The sequence below is a fragment of the Macadamia integrifolia genome, chromosome 8 (assembly GCF_013358625.1).
Source record: "Macadamia integrifolia cultivar HAES 741 chromosome 8, SCU_Mint_v3, whole genome shotgun sequence".
In the NCBI taxonomy this organism is placed as follows: Eukaryota; Viridiplantae; Streptophyta; class Magnoliopsida; order Proteales; family Proteaceae; genus Macadamia; species Macadamia integrifolia.
In genome coordinates this window covers 11609299-11629991 of record NC_056564.1, presented here as the reverse complement: position 1 = coordinate 11629991, position 20693 = coordinate 11609299, and the positions used below count along the sequence as shown (strand labels likewise).

The window sequence follows — 20693 nt, the reverse complement described above, 5'->3', positions numbered from 1 at the left end:
TAATTTTTAGTATCATTTTTCTAATTTATTGCCAGATGTGCTTTCCTTGAATTGTTCACTCTTTTATTTCAGGACCAGCTTGATTTTGTTTCCGCTGTTTCTGCAAAATCTGCTGTTTCTGTATCTAGGAACAGCAGAAATAGAAAAATCCATTTCTGTGCTAAAAAATGATTTTTGATTTTTTGAATTGCCATGTGGCAGGTTTTTTTGGTTCGCACTTAGTCAAATCTTTTTATTTATAGAACATGGATTAGATTGGCCTTTTGTTTAATTTTAACCTCAAAATCAAATATTTATCTTTTGTTTTTTTGGTGAAATATATTTATTCTTCCATGTAATGGGATATCCTCCCATGTATACGTATACTTATGCAACCACTTCGATAGCCACAAAGGCTATTGTATTATTTTTGAGTATTTTATGATTACTTATGCTATGTGGCGTACTCTGATTGCGTTATACTTTAACATTTGAACAAGGGGACCTTCGGTCTGTCCATAAAATTTTAGCTGAGTTGCCATGGAGCAAGAAATCGATATGAAGGGACATATTCCGGAATTTACCTTTAGGTTTAATCTTATCTTATTAAAAATTACATATTCCATTATTTCCTTCATTTTCTTGTCATCCCAATCTACAACATAGGGTCTGAAGGAATTTAGGACCCAAAATTGATTAAGAAACTCAATAAACCTCAAAAAAAAAAAAAATTTATTCGAAATAAAAACCTTTAAGTTGTTGAAGGTTTTTCATCCCTTCATCCAACGTTTTGAGAGAGGTGCGAAGAATGAGGTGCTGATAGAGGTACGGAGAATGAAGCTCGAAGAACAATTGGATCTTCGTCTGGACACGTGGTGTTCGTCCAGGTAGCTTTAGGCAAGACCTAGGCAATGGGTGCTCAAGAGAGGAGCCAAATCCGGGAATAAGAGGTAGGCAAACTTACACAGAAAGCAATAATGAGAAATAATGAAAAACAATGCCACAAGGGATTCTTAGATTAAAACTCTTTAAGAGACTACTCTTACAGGTAAAATCGTTAGGGTAAATTACTTAAAAATGTTGTTTATCGGTTTGTGATCATTTTACTATCCAGTTCGGCTTGGTCTAGTTTCGATTTTAGATGTATACATATGAAAATCAATGGAAAAATTCTGGTTTTCAGGTTTCCGATTTCTTATCATGTTACTATATGTCTGGTCTCAGTTTTTATTGAGTTCAATCCATTTTTCTGTTTTGGTCGAAAACCCATCCAAAACCAAACTGATAAGGGATCAATTTGATTTGATTTGGACTGAATTTTAATGTCATCTAGGTGAAGAGAGAATATGTGCATTCATGGTTTTTTGAAGTTATGAATGGACTATTAAAACATTGACTCTCATCATTAACTCTCACTTCATACCAATAAAAGTCTGAAATACCTTTTTGGGATTAATCAAACGGTCAAATCCTGTGGGTGAAGAGATTTTCTTTCACTGTGGATGAAAGGAAAGCTCAGTTTTTTTTTTCCTTATCATATATAAAATCTCATAAAGAATATCACAAAATCCACATGTTACCAGTAGCTTTCATGCATAGTTGTTGAGGTACGGCTGAGCCTGCAGAGAGAAGCTCAACCAAAATTAAGCAGTTGGGAAGGTAGAGTACTGCAGAACTGCGTGCCAACGCTTGGAAGTCTCTATAAATAGAACTTGTGCTCTATAAGGAAATAAATAGTTCTCGTGCAGAGAGAGAGAGAGAGAGAGAGAGAGAGAGAGAGAGAGATGGTTCAGTTACCTTTTGGCTATTCCCTTACAAGGTTTCTTGTTCAAGGAAAATAAACATAGAAATTGAAAGTGAGAATTGGAGGACACTAAACTGAAAGCTTTGATGAAGTTTTTGTAAAGATACAGTTTAGTTTCCTCCAATATCTCACCTTCAATAATTTGTGACAAAATCAGTCTTCTCTAACATCTCTCACCTTCACTGGTATACCAGAGGCATCAACATGGGTTTTGAACAGGAGAATTGGATGAAACCAAACTGCTTGCAAATTATAGCAAACAGTTTGTTTTCTTCCAATGTCTCATATTCAATGATTTGTGAAGCTGTAGATTACAAGGTTGAGTAATCCCAGTGTGCTACCCAGGCTCCTAGTTGGTCATAACCTTTAACCTTTGTTTGTTCACAATGGCAACCTAAGCTTTTACTGTTAACACCTAACAAGTAACGACAGCCCCTGAAAATAGGGGTGATCGATCCACACCCTCACAGAAGCACCGGGCATCATCGGCCTCATTGAGCTTCCTATCATGGCTTCCTGAAAGAACCCATCCCATAATACCTGTAGAACACCAGAGACATCTTTCAAGCTCTTGCTCAGACAATTGAGTACATGGCCCAGTATACCAGTCAGTGACATTGATGAGAACCAATGAAAGCCATGGATGTCTAGCAACACATTATTTCACTTATACTGATGGAGGAATGTTCTTCATTGCAAAAATGCACCAGTTGGGGCCTTCAAGGTAAGCTTCTTGCCCACATAAATGAGTCATTTGTGTATCAGTCTCCAACCAAGCTTTACAACGAGACTAATGCTTTGTACTTTTTGTTTTCCTGAAACCCAACCCTCTATTTTCCTTTGGCTGGTAAATTTGTGCCCCAATCAACTACTGCTCTCTTCTTATTCCCATCTTCTGAGGAGGCTTGTATGTCTACAGATACATGGAAAAACAAACATACAGCTATGAAAACTTCAATTCCAGGAAAGTCTATATATTGTTCCCATCTTTCAGGCTTTTAACCAAGGAGTTGTCAAGAAATGCACTAGTGTTCACTGAAACTACCAAGTGGTCAAGCGGGGATAACTGTTCTTCCCTCGTAGATCACATCTCAGTGAACAGTCTCACTGATTATGTAAAAGAACAGAATTTAAAAAACCAAGCCATCCCAAATTGAACTCAAAATTATATATACTTGGAACTATTGAAAGCTTGTAATGATCAGTCTTTTTGGATGGAACCTTCTACACCATGGTCTAACAGCACTCCAAGGAGACTTGGACTGCTTCACTCATAAATGGCTTTAGCATTATCTGGAAAACCTCGAAAATAAATGTAAACAGGGAACAAGAGAGCTGATCATGGAACACATTGTAACTTTTTTCATCCAATCAGTAGAAAATGAAGAAAGACAAAAGTACACGTGTTTATGTACAGAATGGCGGTGTAGATTCAAGCCCCCCTCCCCCCAATGGTAACATAACACGGTAAGGAAATGACACTCTAAATTGGGATATGAAATGCTATTTCATATCCATTCCATTCCAAGATCATTTCCATTTTTTCCATTTTCTTTTTCCTTTTTCTCCCCCTTTCTATTGACTCTATTATTTTCAATCTACAGTTATCCCAAGTAGAGTTGTAAGTCTGGGTCTTTTGCATCTTCTCAAAAGCAAAGAAGAACGTACAACACTTACAGATGAAAGGGCCATGCATGCCCCAGCTACCCAATGCGGTAACCTGAACCTCAGTATAGGAAAAATTAACTCCTGCTGCAACTGGGATGGCAATCACATTGTATCCCATGGCAAACACATAATTCAATCTGATACGGGAGAAGGTCTTTCTCGAGAGATCAATGGCTGTAATGACATCTTCCAAACTATTCCTCATTAGCACATAATCAGCAGCTTCTATAGCAATATCTGTCCCTGCTCCAAGCGCTATCCCAACATCTGCAGCCGCAAGAGCTGGTGAATCATTGATACCATCGCCCACCATTGCAACTGTACTTCCATCTTTCTGAAATGAATGTATAGCATCAACTTTTCCAGACGGCATCACCTCTGCTCTCACATCTTCAATGCCAGCCTGCAGCCACGAGTATTTATGTTGACCTAATCTCAGTATAGCAAGGTGATAATCAGTTAAGATAGATATTCATGAAACAAGAAATTCCCTGGTCAAAATTTAGTAACCAGGGAGAGAGGAAGAGAGAGATGTAAATTGGTGCTTCAAGAGAAGAGAAGCCATAACTAAATATTCACTTATCACGACAAATGATTTGATGCATGATGCTCGACTGCTGGAAGTGTAAACTGAGAGGAAACAAACCTCTTTAACTACAGCCCATGCTGTCCTTCAATTGTCCCCGGTTACCATGACTGGTCGAACACCCATATTCTTCAGGCCTTCTACAACAACAGCAGCTTCATATCATTGACTATCAACAATAAATTAAAAAGACCAAAAAGAAAAAGGAACTACAGAAGCACAGTAGGAAACATGGTTGGTCATCGCAAAAGATCATACTCACACTGAGAATCAGGCTAGAAATGAAAAGCTTGAACATATTTGAAGATTCTGCTGTATTGTTTGAAGTCATTCTCGAATAGGGCCTCTGGACATTGACTTCAAATTTTCCATTGCTTCCTCCTTCAATCATATCGACTATAGATCTGGAACCTATGCGTTCAGGATCAAAGAGAACTTCTAGTTCGGACTGAATCTTGTTGAAATTAGATTGTCTCACCCCTTTCAAGTCCCTAAGGATGCCATCTAAAAGTTGTAGTTCAAATTCAGTGGACAACCCAGCTACCACCAAGAAAATCTTATCCTGTTCCCCACTCTGTACAACTGCAACCTCAAAACCAGTATCTTCTATTGCATTAACTATATCATCCTTACTAGTGACAGCAGGATCATACTCAACTTCCCCTAATGAAGTTGCCAAGGCAACAGTTGCTCGTTTGATGCCAGGGAGCTTTATCAAAATACCTTCAACAGAATTTACACAAGCTGCACATGTCATACCTCCTATCCTGAACTGCCCCAACTAGGTTTTCTGTGATTTTGTTCCAAATTTATTGGAATCTGGTAAAATCTCAGCATCAAAACCTGCATCTTCAATTGCAGTCCCCATATCTTCATCCTGCACCCAACAGGTATAGTTGTAAATGGGAACATACTTTTAGAGTTTTCTGTAATCTAAACTACGAATCCACCAGTATGTTTGCAATAATGATCAAGTAAATTGAATATTCAGAAACTCAGCAATGGTCAAGCAAACACAAAGCAAATTCTGCAAGCATGATGGAATGCCACTTTGACTAACTTTATGACAGAAAGGATAAAGAGAAGGGAATTATCCAGGAAGTGCTTAACTAAGTGGTTCGTTACCCCAACTCCAAACCAAAAGTTACCAAAGAAATCGCAATAATTATTCAATGCCATTCTTCTTCCCAAGTGCATATTGCTTCTTTGAAATTATATTTTGTTACCGAGGTCTTGATGTATTTGAAAATGCCAAGGAACTTCAATAAGAGTCTTGCAGAGTTCAATTAGTAAGTACTTTTTGGCCTTTCCCAGCTTGTATACCCTTTAGCATGAACTAAACTCATCAAGAGAACAGCACCTCTTCGCAGCACAATGAAGTAGAACATAAGTGTCATCTAGGTTCTTTTCCTTGCGGAGAATGTAAAGGGTATTTATATCCATCTTAAAACCTTTTGAGGCCGTCGCATCCATCAACTTGAGTGCCTCTCCGTATTCCCTGATTCACAGCACACATTAACCAAAGAACTGCAAGTAACAAAATCCATCTTCATCTTTCAATGGATTTGCTTAGCCACACAAACCCCCCCCCCTGCCTTCTTTAAATATACCCTTGACCGAAAAAAAAACTAACCACATTTCACTTCACAACCCTCTCTCATTTGCTCAAGCAACTTGTAGGCAGAACTGTTCATCCACTCAAAACACCCACTAATCAAATCTGTTACAACCACTTGAGGACAAACTTTAGATTTTAAAAAATAACAATAATAATCATGATAGAGAATGTCAAACTCATCCTTGAGAGAGAAAGGCCAAGCTTGGCCCGAGGTTGATCCACAAATCCGAGCTTCGACATCTCAAGCAAAACCAATTCAGGATCAACTCAAAACAGGAGGGAAAAAAAAAAAAAAACCCAGCCCAAAGATCTAGCTTTGGACATGAAACAATATCAAACATAGGAAATCAACGTTAATAACGGAGAGAGAGGAAGAGCCGCAAGCTAGGAGGACAGAATTGGTGATATGTCGTCATAATCTGTCCCAGTTGGTGAGCAACAATGTTGATATGTCCTACTTGGTGATATGTCTTCATAATCTCTCTGTCCAGGTAACAGATCTTCAAACTGAATGGTTCCACATACACATCCAGTAAATGATGCGAAAATAAAGAAATACGCATGTTAGAAAATCTAATTTAGTAAGTAGCAAATTTCCTATGAGAAATGTCTTAGCAGACATTGGTGTAGCAGAGGTTTAAACTCACAAGATTATGGAAACTCTTTAGAGTATGTATAGTTCAATGACGTACCTGTGGTCGGCTGCACATTGGTCTGTTTTGCGATTCTGGATTACCTTCGTGTACTCAAATGCCAATATATACGCCTTCGTAATCTCCCAAGAATGAAAAATGAGAGTGACATTGTACTTCAGTTCAGTATAAACATAAAGTCAATAGTGATAATCAAAAAACTAAAATTGAGATGACAAAGAAAATCATTTTAATTGAAGCAAAAACATTTTCAGTATCATTAAGTTAGGAACACCAGGCGGATCCAAATCTTTGCACCTACTAAAAGAAGCAGGTGTCGTTGACACTCAATATGAAAAGCCAATAGATAAATGAAACCCCCAAAAACAGCAAACATAACTTCCTCTGATGAGAACAGGCCATCAGACTTCCAAGACTTAATTTCTCTGCACTTAAGGAAAAAAAGAGTCAATCACAGAAAAGATTCGAACATTATTGTCAAGCACAGAACCTGAGAAAGCACAGATTGATAACACAAATAGACTATGATGGGTCTGAAAACCATCAACTTCTTTCATTTCTATTTTCTTCAGTACAAAGCATATAATAAAATATCTTAACTACTGCTAATGTTACATGGCTTTCCCCATAACTAGCGGTTTGGGTGGAGATAGTGATCTAATTTCCGGTGCTGAACTTGGAAAGAGAGTGTTAAGCTTGTGCATGAGAATATCAGCCCTAGAAGGAACTTCATTTAGAAGAAATTGTTGAACAATTGGCTTCTTAAACCACTCTAAGACAGAATCCCCTGGACATCTCAAAACAACCTTACTGACCTCAAACGGCGATTGTACTGAATCTAGAAGCTGTGCTATCACAATCTTCAGGGTGGGTCCTGTAACTAATTTGATTCGTCTTGGGACAACACCATAATACAACATCCGCTTCCTGAACCTATGAAGAGTGTGGACAATTGCAATGAGAGCAGCCCCCACTGATAAGTTTCTGACATCCAACGACCAGGCAATATGCTGATCAAAGACTATCGCCTTGGGAAAAAGCTTATTCTCATAGGCAACCTTCCAGACACACCGAGCTCGGTTTATTTGTCCCATGAGCACAAGATAATTAAGGAGAACATTAACAAAGTACCTGGCAGCACCCTCTTCCAGCTCATAATCAATGCCCTGGAAAAATTCTCTCACAAACGACAACACTGGTTGCTTTCTCTGTTCTGGACCTGTAAAGAGCCCACACATGAAAGTGTGTGCCTTGTGATTCGTAGCACTCAAGATCGACATCAAATGCCTTTCATTCTGTTCATCTTGGCACCTTACAAGATGGGCCAGGATTGATGTATACAGTATGAGATCAACCTTTGCAGCAGAATTTACATAAGTCTCAAGTAGAGGTTTAGCTGATTCATACAAACCATTTTTCATGCATGATTCAAAGAGCTGCCTGATGATAAAATTATTAGTTCGAATGCCAGATGCACCCATGAAACGCAGCCACCTCAAAGCGAGATCAACTGACCCATCTTTAATGTAGATCATCAAAACATCACTGGCACTCACATCAACAGAAAATCCCATGGCTTTCATCTCAAGTAAAATCTTGGCAGCCACATCCACGAGCTTCTTATTTGCTAGGACTGTCAAAAGGGAAGTATATGTGTTCAGACCAGCTCTCAAACCCGCATTGGTCATAGAGTTATAGAGTTTCATGGCTGAGTCCACTTGTCCAGATGCAGCATGCATTTCCAAGAGACAAGAATAGGTGGATGGTGTAGGTAAAAACCCTGCTTTCTCCATATCAGAGAAAACTGACATTGCGATATCAAGCTTTCCAGACTTTGCATGAGACTCAACAATCATTGTGTAGAGCCCATAATTGGGCCTAAACCCAGCTTTCTTCATCTCATCCCATATCCGCAGAGCAGTGTCTAGTTTCCCAGCCTTACCAAATGACTCAATCAGAGACACGTACATCGTTGCCGATGGCCTCATGCCAAAACCCTGCATTTCCATATACACTTTCATTGATGTGTCAAGCCTCCCAGCTTTCCCCATGGAATCAACTAGAGATGCAAAGATGGGATAGTTGGGTCGATAACCATTTTCTTTCATCTCTTGGAAGAGCTTGAAAGCAGCATCCAGACGCCCAGACTTTGCGAGGCTTGGTATCATCATTTCATAGGTTGAGTCATCCAATGAACAACCAGCTACTTCCATGGCCTCATATATCTCTAATGCCTTATAAGGCAGACCCTTGTTCAGAAACAATGTTATAAGTGAGTTGTAAGTCCGGGTATCGATTTTACATCCTGAGTCTTGAAGTTTCTTGAAACAACAGAAGGAAACCTCCAGTTTCTCAGCCCTAGCGAGATGCTGAATCACCTGATTATATGCCATGAATGATGAAATTCCCTTGCCACTGCATTCTTTAATCATCTCATCAAACAACGACTGAATTCCTTCAAAATCTCTAATCTGATTCAATAGATCAAACAGACAAAGATAACTCTCATCACTTGGGCAATACCAAGATTGCCTCCTTGCCCATCGGAATAAGCTCAATGAGGCTTCGGTTTCTCCAATCTCCTTCAACGCCTGATTCAAATGACCCATGCTCGGAACAAAATGTAGCTTATCCAATTGGGTTTCCATTTCAGGTCCCCATTTCCATCTCTTCACAATCTCCACAATTTTTGCAACAGCAGAAACATTCAAAAAGGGTTTTTTCAATCCACCAACCATGACATGACCATCTTGCCCAGGCTCCACTGACCGGATTCCCTTCCCAGAGAAAATCTCCTCACCCGATTCATCCAAATAAACTATGTCTTCCGTCCACTCATTAGAATCATTACTGCTCTTTCCTGAACAGAAATTTCTGCAGAAACTACGGTTTTGAATATAATTTTTTGACGTAATCCAGCTGGAATACTCCTTAGGTGCTGAAAGTCTAAATTTTCCACGATGATAGCTATGGGTTTTGCAGAGGGAATCATAGTTCTCAGTATCTACAATTCCACTAAAGGGAAGAAACCGAAATCCATAGTCAGGGTTTTCCCTAAGTAAGTGGAGATTTTTCAATCCATTTGTTGCCCGTTTGAGATTTCGAGGACAAATAATACTACGATAAATCATTGCTATTGTCTTAATTACAGAGATGAAGAGCTGTCCATTGTAGGAAATTAGAAGGAAAAGAAGAACTGCAAACCAGAGATTGTACTCAAATGTGTACCTTCGTTGCACCACTACTCTCTTCTTCCCTGAGCTAAGAGCTTGGGAAAAAGACGCGCCAAGAATTTAGGGCTGATTCTTGTCCGTCGCTCACAAGGTCAGACGCAGCTACATATTAAGGTTTTCCTCTGTTTTCAGGTAAAAAGGTTTAATAACTCGGAATCTTACTCGGGCTGAGTCGATATATCGCATTTTTAAAACCCTAAAACACCAGGTAAAAAAAGAAGATCTTTAGACTGTTTGGTCGCCAGTGAAGTGGAATAAAATCAATACAAAAATGGATTTTTTTTTTTTAATAATTACCTAACAAGATGAGTGTAATTAACTTCAAATATGCCAAATTTTTACATTAAATTTCACTTTATTTTGCAATTAAACTCTTTTAATTTGAAAAATAAAATAAAGAATTAGTATCGCTACCTAGTCGTATGGCCATTGTGTCAACATGATCGAGAACCAATTAGGGGAGGTGCAAGCATCCAACCAGGGGCAGGGTATGTGATATCTACCTACTCATGTGACCATTGTGTCAACATGATCCAGGACCAATTAGGGGAGGTGCACAAGCATCCAACCAGGGGGAAGGTTGGCCTCTTCTCCACCCTTTGTGTCTAGGCATAGGGCACGCGACTAGGCGATATTTTTCCCATAAAATAAACTATACATTTGCCAAATACGGAAGAAGTTTTAGAAAGATTATACAATTGCAATTACAAAATTTTTCTTTTTTTCTTTTTCAAAATCTTTCACCTACAACCAAATAAAGCCTAAAGTAAGACTAAATTTCCTTTTTATATAAAATTTTCAAAACAACTCAAACCTAGAGAAAATAAATTAATAAAGAGGAAAATATATTGGGATGTTAGTTGAATATCTGAATTCAATTCGGGGTATTTGTATTCAGTCTGAACATATCCAAATCCTAATTTGGATCATCCGAAACATAATATATCCAATTCAAATAATTATATAGCTAATAGTAATAATAAAAAAATAAAAATAAATTAATTAATAATCTTATGGGTTCTTGAAGATCAATAGGTTATAGAGACTAACGAAAAGAGCTAAGATAACAAGGAGACATGGATTAAGAGCAAATGTGAAATGATTTGTTTACAAATGTACATTCAAATTTTGTTAGGGAAAATGTTCTCTCTCTCTTCTCCTCATATAAGATGATATTGCCGCATCTCATTGCTGTGTTCCTCTATACCACTAGCCCAGAGAACCCTCTCCTTTTTTATTATTACTTTCTCTTACCATACACTGTTAAACAAAAGCAAAGAGAGCTGTCAGTTTGCTTTGATATCCCAAGGTGGCCATACTACATTATTCTCATGAATTACCTTTTAGGAAAATATTGTTGTAACTTGTAACCAAGGTTGGTTACAACCTACTTTTTTGCCATTTAATATAACATAATTTTTTCTTTCTTCCAAAAGGGTAAATCATATCATTTTACATAAAAATTGTATTAATAATTTTTAATTTTTTTTTTCATTCTAACATTAAATACTACATTAAATAACTTTTGATGAAGGTAATTAAAGAAGTTTGCAGCTTCTTAGTTCACTACTTTAATTGTTCCTACATTTTAAGTCCCAAACTATCAAATAAGGAGCTTGATGCTTCCCAACAGGCAGCTAGGATTTAGGAAGGGTGTTTGCAGCGCAAACCAGAATATCAACAGCCCTAGATCACTCATTTACTACCAAGTTAAAATCACTGGATTTTGCTTATTTTCTCCATTATTTTATGGTTTGATTCACCATGTTTAACAAATATAATAGTTGAAACATTCAATTTTTTCATACTCTTTTCCTGACTAAACAGAACAAATTCCTAAAGCTCCTCCCACCCACCAAACCATACATGTGATACTTTTAATTACTCCACCAACAAAAATGGAAAATTCTCATCTAAATCTGCTTATAAGGCTCTTTTTATACCAATGGCATGTATCAAAATCCAATGGGAAGAATGCTTGCTATCCTAGTATGAGCAGATTCATGACAATTTGAACCAAAGGGGCTAATCACAAGTAGTTTTTTTCTTTTTTCTTTTTTGATTTCCACATAAATATTACAATAATTAGTGAGGTTTAGATTGGGTTAGCTTGCCAAAGAACTAAAGCTGAGGCCAACTGAAAGCTAAAACAAGGTAAGACAGGCAGGTTCAGGTTGACCCAAAAGCCAGCCTCATAGCCATAAGGTGGTAATGTTCCTCTTGAACTGAAGCAAGTCTTCCCTTCCAAACAGTTCCTCTATTTTAAGTGCATTTAGTCAAGAAGAGTAATAGGTAAGAAATAAAATTGGGCTAGATTAAAGTGTTTCTCAAGTTCAGGAAGCAAACCTTCTATTTACAGAACCTAATTTCATAAATGTCCTATCATATTGAATCAATAGACACAATCATCTATATCCCTCTTAGTTTCAATCCCTCTTAGTTTGAATCAATAGACACAATCAAAAGTAGCATGAAAGTGATTAGCCCTTCTGCACATGCCTTTCCACCACCACCACCACCAAAAAAAAAGGCTTTGGTAGGTCTATAGATCCTTATGGATGAATTCATGTAGATCTCAGTACTCTAGACAATTTTATGAGCTGTATATCATTGTATTACAAAACAATCCAATTGCTGCAACTCAAACAGGACTATAACAAATGTGCCATGCAAGAGCTTGCATTGTTGAAACTAAACTTAATCAAGGTTAATGACATCCCATCCCATTTTGTAAGTAATTTTTCTTTTGCCTTAATTCTTCTCAAATAGCATAGCTTCATTGCTTACCATGAGTAGGCTAATTGAGCAAACAAGTTGGATTTTAGCTCTGCATATCAATCTCAAAATTCTATGAACTGAATGCAGACTTCCCCTGTAATTATAACTACAAACAGTTGACATTAATCGTAATCTGCCAGCCGAAACAAAGAGTGTAATGGACGATCAAAGAATTGAATAAGTTGAAGTGGAATGAAATTATAAGCCAAAAAAAATGACTACTTGTTTAGTTAAAAAAGGAAAAAGGGTACAACATCAGTCATATTGAGAGTTCAGCTCATATTGTGAACTATAAACAGATCAAAGTACAGAATGGCTTCCGTTTCTTAAGTAATTTGACAGCTTTATCTCCGTAGAAGAGTCCTTCTGCTTCTTGAAACGTTTGGAGGCAGCTCTCAACACCTTAGCCCATCCCTGAAAAATAAATAAAGAAGATTAGAACAAAGACTAAAACAGTAAGGGCTTCGCATATTAATCAAGAAAATTTCCAGCAATACTTGAAAGAACTAAAACAGTCTAATAGGGTATCCTCTGTTTCAATAATCTAAGAATTTCTAGATGAAATCTTCAAGTAATGCCCAAAGAAAAGAAAGAAATTTCTTTTGATAAGATAAATTGAAAGTTTACCTTTCTTGGTGTAGAACCCTTCAAGGTATTAGTAGAAAAATCAGAACCCACCTTCTTCTTGGCAGACACCATCTTTTTCTTAATCTTAGAACTCACTTTCTTGATCTTTTCGTGAGCTATTTTCTCAAACCCATCTGAAAGTTTCCTTCGAATTTCAATGGAAGAACCAGAAACCAGACACTGTCCTCGAGGAACCAACGGAGACCAGATCCCGCTCTGCGTATAGTCAAAATCGAAAGCAGAGTTATCTGGGAATTTACGGAGCAACGCCTCCGTCATTGTTGTCTCGAGATACTCCACAGTCACAACGCGTTCGATGATCATCTCTCCTAGGGTTTCCGATGGAGACAATGTGGTTTTTGGTTCTCTTGTGTGATGTTTCAGAGACGAAGAAAGCAAGAGAGGTTTTGGAGAGAGAGAGAGAGAGAGAGAGAGAGAGAGAGAGTAGTTGAGAAATAGAAGTTAACGGTATAGTTCTTATTTCTTTCTGTGTTTCACAAAAGTTACCGTTGTAAGCGCGTAGGCCGGGCTGGGCCGGGCTGGGCCGGCTTACCATTATCCTCAGAAGGCAAGATTTGTCCCAGTCCAGACTAACTTAGCCCATTCCCATCCAAGCTGGACTAGCTTGGCCTTGCTAAGGTGACCCGATTTCAAAAGAACAGACCAGGCTAGATTGTACTAATCCCTAAGTTTAATGTAATAAAGTTGGAATTGCAAGGACCTATATTCATAATAAACCTAAATGGCGGAAGGTTTACTATAAGGGCAGCATAAGAAAAAATTTACACGCCACACCAATGAGATGTTGGAAAATAGTATCACTTGTATGAAAACCATATGGGATCCACATGGGTTCCACATGGGACCCACATGGTATCATGACCACACATTCACTGCGACTCAGATAAACTAGGCTGAGTCTGATCTAATTTTTTTTTGTAGAGGAGGAGTTTACATTACTATTGATCAGGATTTGCCATGTATTCACTTGCTTGAATCAAAACATGGTTTTAATGTGGGCTGCAGGTATCTATCGGCTACTACAGGTGCAACCATCAAGGCTCTATTATGTGTGAAATGTCTTGTAGGATAACACCTAATTTAGGATTTTGACCCTTCGATCATCATGATACATGCAATGTAAATGATTAGGGGCTCCCTGACCGCGCAGCCCTTGTGGTGAGATACAGAGGCTGGGAAAATGATATCCCCAACCCCATGAAGTCAAAACACCGCACCCCATGTTGATGCCCATGCATCCCTCATTGGCTCCCATACTGGCATAGAAGCCGTACAATCAGTCAGTGTTATTTTCCTCAAAAGATTATTTCAATCTGAACTTTACAGGTAATGTTTTCCTTGCTAGATGTCTTTGAACAAGACCCACTTAGATTAGATGACAGATTTATCCTCCATTCTTTCTAGTGGCCGGTGCCCTATGAGTATTGCTCATGGTTTCAAGTATCAATATGTATTGGTTATATCAGCCGTATGGGTATTGATATTGATTGATATCGATACTTGATATATGATCGATCCAGATTGTTTACTTGTATCATTTTAGGGGTAAAATTGTAAAATAAATAAATAAATAAAATAAGTAAGGGCAAAAGTGTTCGATACACACCGATCCAATCCGATCCAATTATGTGGGATATGATCAGGTTATCAAATTGTTGATTAAATTTGTTTTATTAAGTAAATCATCTTCAAATTCCCCCTTTAATTAAGTCATCAATACTTGTGACAACTAGATTTATTGAGCTCCAACAAGCCAAGTATGAGGCCAGCTTATATGGCTAGATTTTTTCTGATTATGCCAATATCTTTAACTTAATTGCAGCAAGAGGATGATGTACAAAATAAGTCCAGGTGCTGGAAATAACACTAAAGAATTTGAGAATAAAGGAATTATCTCAAGAAATTTAACATTAGGGAGAGCTTTAATGCTTAATCATAAACAAAAGGCACGTCGGTGCAGGGGTCACATGGTCTGGCAATGATCTTTTGTCCTAAACAAAAATTAAGAACACTTTACAATTAGAGGAAATATCACTCTCCTTGCCTATACTATGATGAAATATCATGTTGCCCCTAGATATTTTAAAAATTATCACACCCGTCCCCCAATTTGAAAGATTCTATCTATTGTCCCTCTCTGCAATAAATGATTAAGTTATGAATATATTTTTCTCAATACCCAAACTAACCAGGGAAGGGGAGTGATATTTTCCCTTACAATTATAAACTTAACACAACACTTCATAAAACGATGGTGTGGCTGATTCATTCTAATATGAACCAATCAATATAGTCAATCTGGATACATGGTCGGTTGAGATGAGTTGTGGTTGGTACATGTTCTCATTCTTATTTGGATGGTTGCATTTATACGTATCAACATCTGATATCTATACCCAAAACCATGCCAAGTAAGTGATAAAAGTTTTATGATTAGTAGTAGGTATACCAATTATTAATGAAGGTTGTAGTGATTGCCTTTCTTAGTGTTTGTATGTCTTTTTCACCTTAATACATACAAATTACCTGTCAAAAAAAAAAAAAAAAATAATAGGTAAGACCTTAATTAGGAAAAAAAAAAAAACATTTTAAATGACTTTTTTTTTAAACGTTTTAAATGTGTTTTACCATATATTTGTCAAATATATGGAAAAAATGGCAAATAACCAGCATTTCTTTTTAAAACATGTTCTTGAATATAGCCAATAAACATGTCAAAAGCTTTTGCCATGGAAGAATGGGCTCCAACCACTTCTTACATGTATCACTTGGCTATTGCACACTTGGGCCTTAGCCTGGCGGTTTGTAGTGCTCAGTGAATAACTTGCCTGAGCCTGAGAGACCGATCTCTTGATCAATTCCTCTCATGTGCGTTGGTGGTTTCCAACAAGCGCCTTGGGCCCTTGTTGACTCCTCCATGGGCTTGTATTTGGTCCCTACGTGAATCTACTACCTAATACTCAATAGGTTATATAGCAATACGTTGATTTTTGAACCAATATAGTTGATAACCTAGTGGTGAAAATACTCTCAACCTATCACCGCTTGAGTCAATGCCATGGAGCACATTTTTCTGGTAAAAAAAAAATATATATATATGTTGATTATTGTGGTTGTCGTTTCTCTTGACTTACCATTTGAGTTTTCATAAAGTCTTTGTTCCATTAAACCGTTGATCCATTTGTGGAGAAATCTTAACCCTCCATTACTCTTACGCCTCCGTCATTGTTAGTCTGGCAATGGGCAGGGGCAGCTCTGTGTTTTTTCTCGTCTCTCATCTCTCTCTCTGGTGGCCGAGATGTCCTACGGAGGGTCCTCAGCTTCTTCTTCTTCCTCCCCTCATCAGTGGGAGTATGATGTGTTCTTGAGTTTTTACGGTGAAGACACTCGCACCAACTTCACTGATCATCTCTTTAACTGGTTGGATCGAGATGGGATTCACACCTTTAGAGATGAAGAAGAGATAGAGAAGGGAGAGGATATCTCTTCGGAACTGATGGCAGCCATAGAAGTTTCTAGGATTGCCATCATCGTCTTCTCCCAGAATTATGCTTCTTCCACCTGGTGCCTTAATGAGCTAGTGAAGATCCTCGATTGCAAAAAGAAAAACCAAATAGAAAAGGTTATGCCTGTTTTCTACAAGGTGGATCCATCTGATGTCAGGCATCAGCGTAACACTTATGAGCAAGCATTTAAGAGACACGAAAAGCGTTTCAAGAAGGAGAAGGCAAAGGTAGAGACGTGGAGGGTTGCTCTCACAGAAGCCGCGAATTTATCAGGGTGGCATCAAATAAATGTTGCAAATCGGTAAGTCTCTTAATAATCAAATCCTCCTTATAGCCATACTGTTATATGTCTAGAATATTAGATGAATAATTACCCAAAAAAAAAAAAAAAAAAGAGTTGACCTCTATCTACCATGGATTTGGAATTTGGATCTGGAAACTCCCATCTATTGTAAGCATCATGGTCTGTAGTGTTAAAACAAAATCCTTTTTACCAATATTAGTAAAACCTTAACTAAGCATTCCTTATAGTGGCAGCCTTCTTGACTTTATTGTGCATTTTTTTACTTTTATCAAAATGGTCAGGCATGAGGCGGAGCTTATAAAGAAAATTGGCGAACAAGTGTGGACAATAGTGAAGCAGACACGGTTGTATGTTGCAGACCATCCAATTGGGTTAGATTCCCACATTGAGCACATAAGTTGTTTGTTAAATGATGGGGAATTGGATGTTATTCGCATCATAGGGATTTATGGCTTTGGTGGAATAGGTAAGACAACAATAGCGAAGAGTGTTTTTAATGATATGTATACAAAATTTGATGGTAGCAAGTTTCTCGCTAATGTTAGGGAGGTTTCAAGCCAACCAAACGGTTTAGCTCTGTTACAAAAAAGGCTTCTATCTGGTGTCTTGAATAAAAAGGAAACATACATAGACATAGACAATGTGGATGAGGGAATTACTATTATCAAAGAACGTCTATGCCATAAAAGAGTCTTTATTGTTCTCGATGATGTGGAAGAAACAGAACAATTCTATAAATTGGTTGGAGGGCATAGTTCCTTTGCTCCAGGAAGTCGAATCATCCTAACAACTAGAGATGAACGATTGTTAAATGGGCTGGTTGTGGATGAAAAATACAAATATAGAGTCGAGACGATGAATCAAGATAAATCCCTTCAACTTTTCAGTCAGCATGCCTTTAAACAAAATCATCCATCAGAAGAGTATGTGAAGCTCTCAAATGATGTAATAGATTATGCAGCAGGCCTTCCATTAGCTCTTGTGGTTTTGGGTTCTCTTCTGTACAAAAGGAGTCAACTTGAGTGGGAAAAGGAGTTGAAGAAATTAAAAAAGATACCCAATGATCGAATTTTAGAAAAACTTCAAATAAGTTATAATGCATTAGATGATTCGAACCGGACCATATTCCTTGATATATCATGCTTTTTCATTGGAGAGGACAAAAATATTGTAATTACAATTCTAGATGCTTGTGGTCTGAGCGGAGAAGTTGGAATTAAACATCTCATAGAGAAGTCTCTAATAACAATTGATGAAGATAACAGGCTATGTGCGCATGACCTGATTCGAGACATGGGGAGGGAAATTGTTCGCAAACAGTCTCGTGAGAAGCCTGGAAAACGTAGTAGACTGTGGGACAATGATGATGTCATTGATGTATTTATAAACCTCACTGTAAGTGTTAGTAACAAGAGTAAATCTCTTTTTATCACAATAATATCCTCACTCTTAACATTGTCCTTTTTGGCATTTTCCTTTTCTAATTAAGTTTCCTCTTTCATCAGGGAACAGATGCAATTGAAGGCCTTCAACTAAACTTGTATCATTATAATGTGGAAAAGTATGGCCTGTTGACCTGTATTGAAGGATTTTCTAAAATGCCTAATTTAAGATTACTCGAAGTTAGTAGTATTCTATTGTCCGACGACAAAAGATATTGGCAAAATTCTCTTCAGGAGATGGTTTATTGTTTTAGAAACTTAGTTTGGGTTAGATGGAACGGATTCCCTTTTGAATGTATACCAAATAATTTTCATTTGGAGAACCTTGTTATTCTTGAAATGCAACATAGTAAACTCAAAGAAGTTTGGAAGGGAACCAAGGTATGACACAATTTTGTTCAGTTTTATTATATTTATTCAGTGGAAACTAAAATTTCCCCTTTCTTCCAGCATCTCAAAAAGTTGAAGGACCTCAATCTTAGTTATTCTCGCTACCTAACCCGTACGCCAGACTTCTCAGGGGTCCCGAATCTTGAGAAACTGATTCTTGAGGATTGTGATAGTTTGATTGAAGTCCATGAAAGTATTAATTCTCTTAAGAACCTTGTTATTCTTAACATGGAAGGGAGCAAAATGAAAGAAGTTTGGAAGGGAACCAAGGTATGCCACAATTTTGTTGAGTTTTCCTAGATTTGTTCGAGTTTTATTATAATTATTATGTGGAAACTAATTCCCCCCCCCCCCCCCTTTTCCAGTATCTCACAAAGTTGAAGGACCTCAATCTTAGTTATTCACACTACCTAACCCATACGCCGGACTTCTTTGGGCTCCCAAATCTTGAGAAACTGAATCTCGAGGGTTGTGAAAGTTTGGTTGACGTCCATGAAAGCATTAATCGTCTTGAAAACCTTGTCATTCTTAACATGAAATGGAGCAAAATCAAAGAAGTTTGGAAGGGAACCAATGTATGTCACAATTTTGTTGAGTTTTTCTTTTCTTTTCTTTTCTTTTTTGAGTTTTTTTTTTTTTTTTTTTTTTTTTTTTTTTTTTTTTTCTTTTTTTTTTGAATTTTATATTATGTAAACTAATTTTTACCATTTCTTCCAGTATTTCACAAAGTTGAAGGACCTCAATCTCAGTTATTCTCGTTACCTAACCCATACGCCGGACTTCTCAGGGCTCCCGAATCTTGAGAAACTGAATCTCACTGGTTGTGAAGGTTTGGTTGAAGTCCATGGAAGTATTGGTCATCTTAAGAAACTTGTAAACTTGGATCTACATTATTGCAAGAATCTCAAGAATCTTCCGAGTGGTATTAGTAAATTGGTATCGCTTGAAACACTTGATATTTCTTGTTGCGAAGAACTTGAAACTCTGGGCATGTTGAGATGGGGTGGACTCGAGTCACTCCCAATGCTTCCATCAAGTTTACGTTCTCTTAAAGCATCAGGTTGCTGGAAGTTGAGAATGTTACCAAATTTATCAAACTTGAAGCACCTAAACATGCTGGATCTTTCAGACTGTGATAATTTGATTGGAATTGAGGGCTTAAAAGGTTTGAAGTCTGTGACTACTATAAACCTAAAATGGTGTTCCAATTTGAAATTTTTTGCCAGGAGAGACTTTCAGGTTTGTTTTCCAATCTCTCTCTCTCTCTCTCACACACACACACACACAAGAATGGGAATTGGATTTGATTGGTTTGATGGACAGGACTTTTGTATAGACCTCCTTGGAAACTATTACGTCTGTGAAATCAGTTTGGTTGAAGATGAAGTTCCAGAGTGGTTTAGCTTTGAAAGCGAGTCAGATACATGGGAAAATCCAGATTCATTTTCTTGTCAGGTTACCACTCAACTTCATAACATGGAGATGCAAGGGTTGATTATATGCATTGTTTCAGGTTACTTTATTGGACCAACGATTACAGAAGTGGTTGTATTTCTTAAAACAAAGAATTTTATATGGAGGCACGAAGTTATATTTGAACTTTACACAAGAACTTCGGTGATCACGATACCTCATTGTGTTTGGAAGTCTATTTCTGAAGATGATACTATCAATGTTTCAGTGGAGAAAGAAAAGTATGGGCATTTTGTGCTCAAGAAAATTGGGGTCCATTTGTTCTACACCTCTCCACATGAGAAGGTATCCGGGGAAGATTCTGAGTCTAATGCAAAGTTGTTGGCTGCTCGGGTTTCAGGTATGGGAAGGGTGTAGCAAACTGGCCATGGAAGGAGCTAAAGGTGTTGGAGAAGGTGTAGATCAACTGAATCAACCCCAACTTCAATACATGGAGGCATGGAAGACAGGCTTTCATGTTTTTTTTTTTTTTTTTTTTTCCTTTTTTTGGCTAGAAAATATTTTCTATGCATTTCTTCTTATTTCAGTTTTGCTTTTGGTAATCTTCTTTCTCCTTTCTTTAATTTGTGAGGAAATGAGTTGCGAAATTCTGTTAGTATATGTTTCTTTCT

General features: G+C 37.5%; 3 protein-coding genes and 1 pseudogene across 5 annotated transcripts; 1 reads left to right on the top strand and 3 right to left on the bottom strand.

The window, feature by feature from the left end:
• Window positions 1–3119: 3119 nt before the first annotated feature.
• LOC122086715 lies at window positions 3120–4953 on the bottom strand (annotated as a pseudogene).
• Window positions 4954–6838: 1885 nt separating this feature from the next.
• Window positions 6839–9674, bottom strand: LOC122087124 (pentatricopeptide repeat-containing protein At1g79490, mitochondrial). Its single transcript, XM_042656128.1, has one exon. It carries the CDS (start codon window positions 9437–9439, stop codon window positions 6920–6922), a length of 2520 nt encoding a protein of 839 aa, XP_042512062.1. The 5' UTR covers window positions 9440–9674; the 3' UTR covers window positions 6839–6919.
• Window positions 9675–12517: 2843 nt separating this feature from the next.
• LOC122087584 lies at window positions 12518–13385 on the bottom strand. Its single transcript, XM_042656760.1, has 2 exons — window positions 12947–13385; window positions 12518–12733 (listed from the first exon to the last, which is right to left on the bottom strand). The coding sequence occupies exons 1-2, from the start codon at window positions 13268–13270 to the stop codon at window positions 12620–12622; spliced, it is 438 nt and encodes a 145-aa protein (XP_042512694.1). The 5' UTR covers window positions 13271–13385; the 3' UTR covers window positions 12518–12619.
• A 2815-nt stretch (window positions 13386–16200) lies between these two features.
• Window positions 16201–20687, top strand: LOC122087333 (disease resistance protein Roq1-like). Of its 3 annotated transcripts, XM_042656420.1 has the most exons (7): window positions 16201–16774; window positions 17059–18172; window positions 18283–18600; window positions 18670–18879; window positions 18975–19184; window positions 19327–19848; window positions 19933–20687. In XM_042656420.1, exons 1-7 carry the CDS (start codon window positions 16266–16268, stop codon window positions 20437–20439), a joined length of 3390 nt encoding a protein of 1129 aa, XP_042512354.1. In that variant the 5' UTR covers window positions 16201–16265; the 3' UTR covers window positions 20440–20687. The 3 variants fall into 3 exon arrangements, with proteins under 3 accessions (XP_042512354.1, XP_042512353.1, XP_042512355.1); XM_042656419.1 differs by having other exon boundaries at window positions 19327–20687; XM_042656421.1 differs by lacking the exon at window positions 18670–18879 and having other exon boundaries at window positions 19327–20687.
• Window positions 20688–20693: the final 6 nt, after the last annotated feature.

Coding starts and splice junctions, on each gene's coding strand:
- LOC122087124 (XM_042656128.1), bottom strand. CDS start 9,439: ATGATTTATCGTAGTATTATTTGTCCTCGAAATCTCAAACGGGCAACA.
- LOC122087584 (XM_042656760.1), bottom strand. CDS start 13,270: ATGATCATCGAACGCGTTGTGACTGTGGAGTATCTCGAGACAACAATG. Junction 12,734..12,946: donor AGGGTTCTACACCAAGAAAG/GTAAACTTTCAA, acceptor TTTATTTTTCAG/GGATGGGCTAAGGTGTTGAG.
- LOC122087333 (XM_042656419.1), top strand. CDS start 16,266: ATGTCCTACGGAGGGTCCTCAGCTTCTTCTTCTTCCTCCCCTCATCAG. Junction 16,775..17,058: donor CAAATAAATGTTGCAAATCG/GTAAGTCTCTTA, acceptor CAAAATGGTCAG/GCATGAGGCGGAGCTTATAA. Junction 19,185..19,326: donor AAGTTTGGAAGGGAACCAAT/GTATGTCACAAT, acceptor CATTTCTTCCAG/TATTTCACAAAGTTGAAGGA.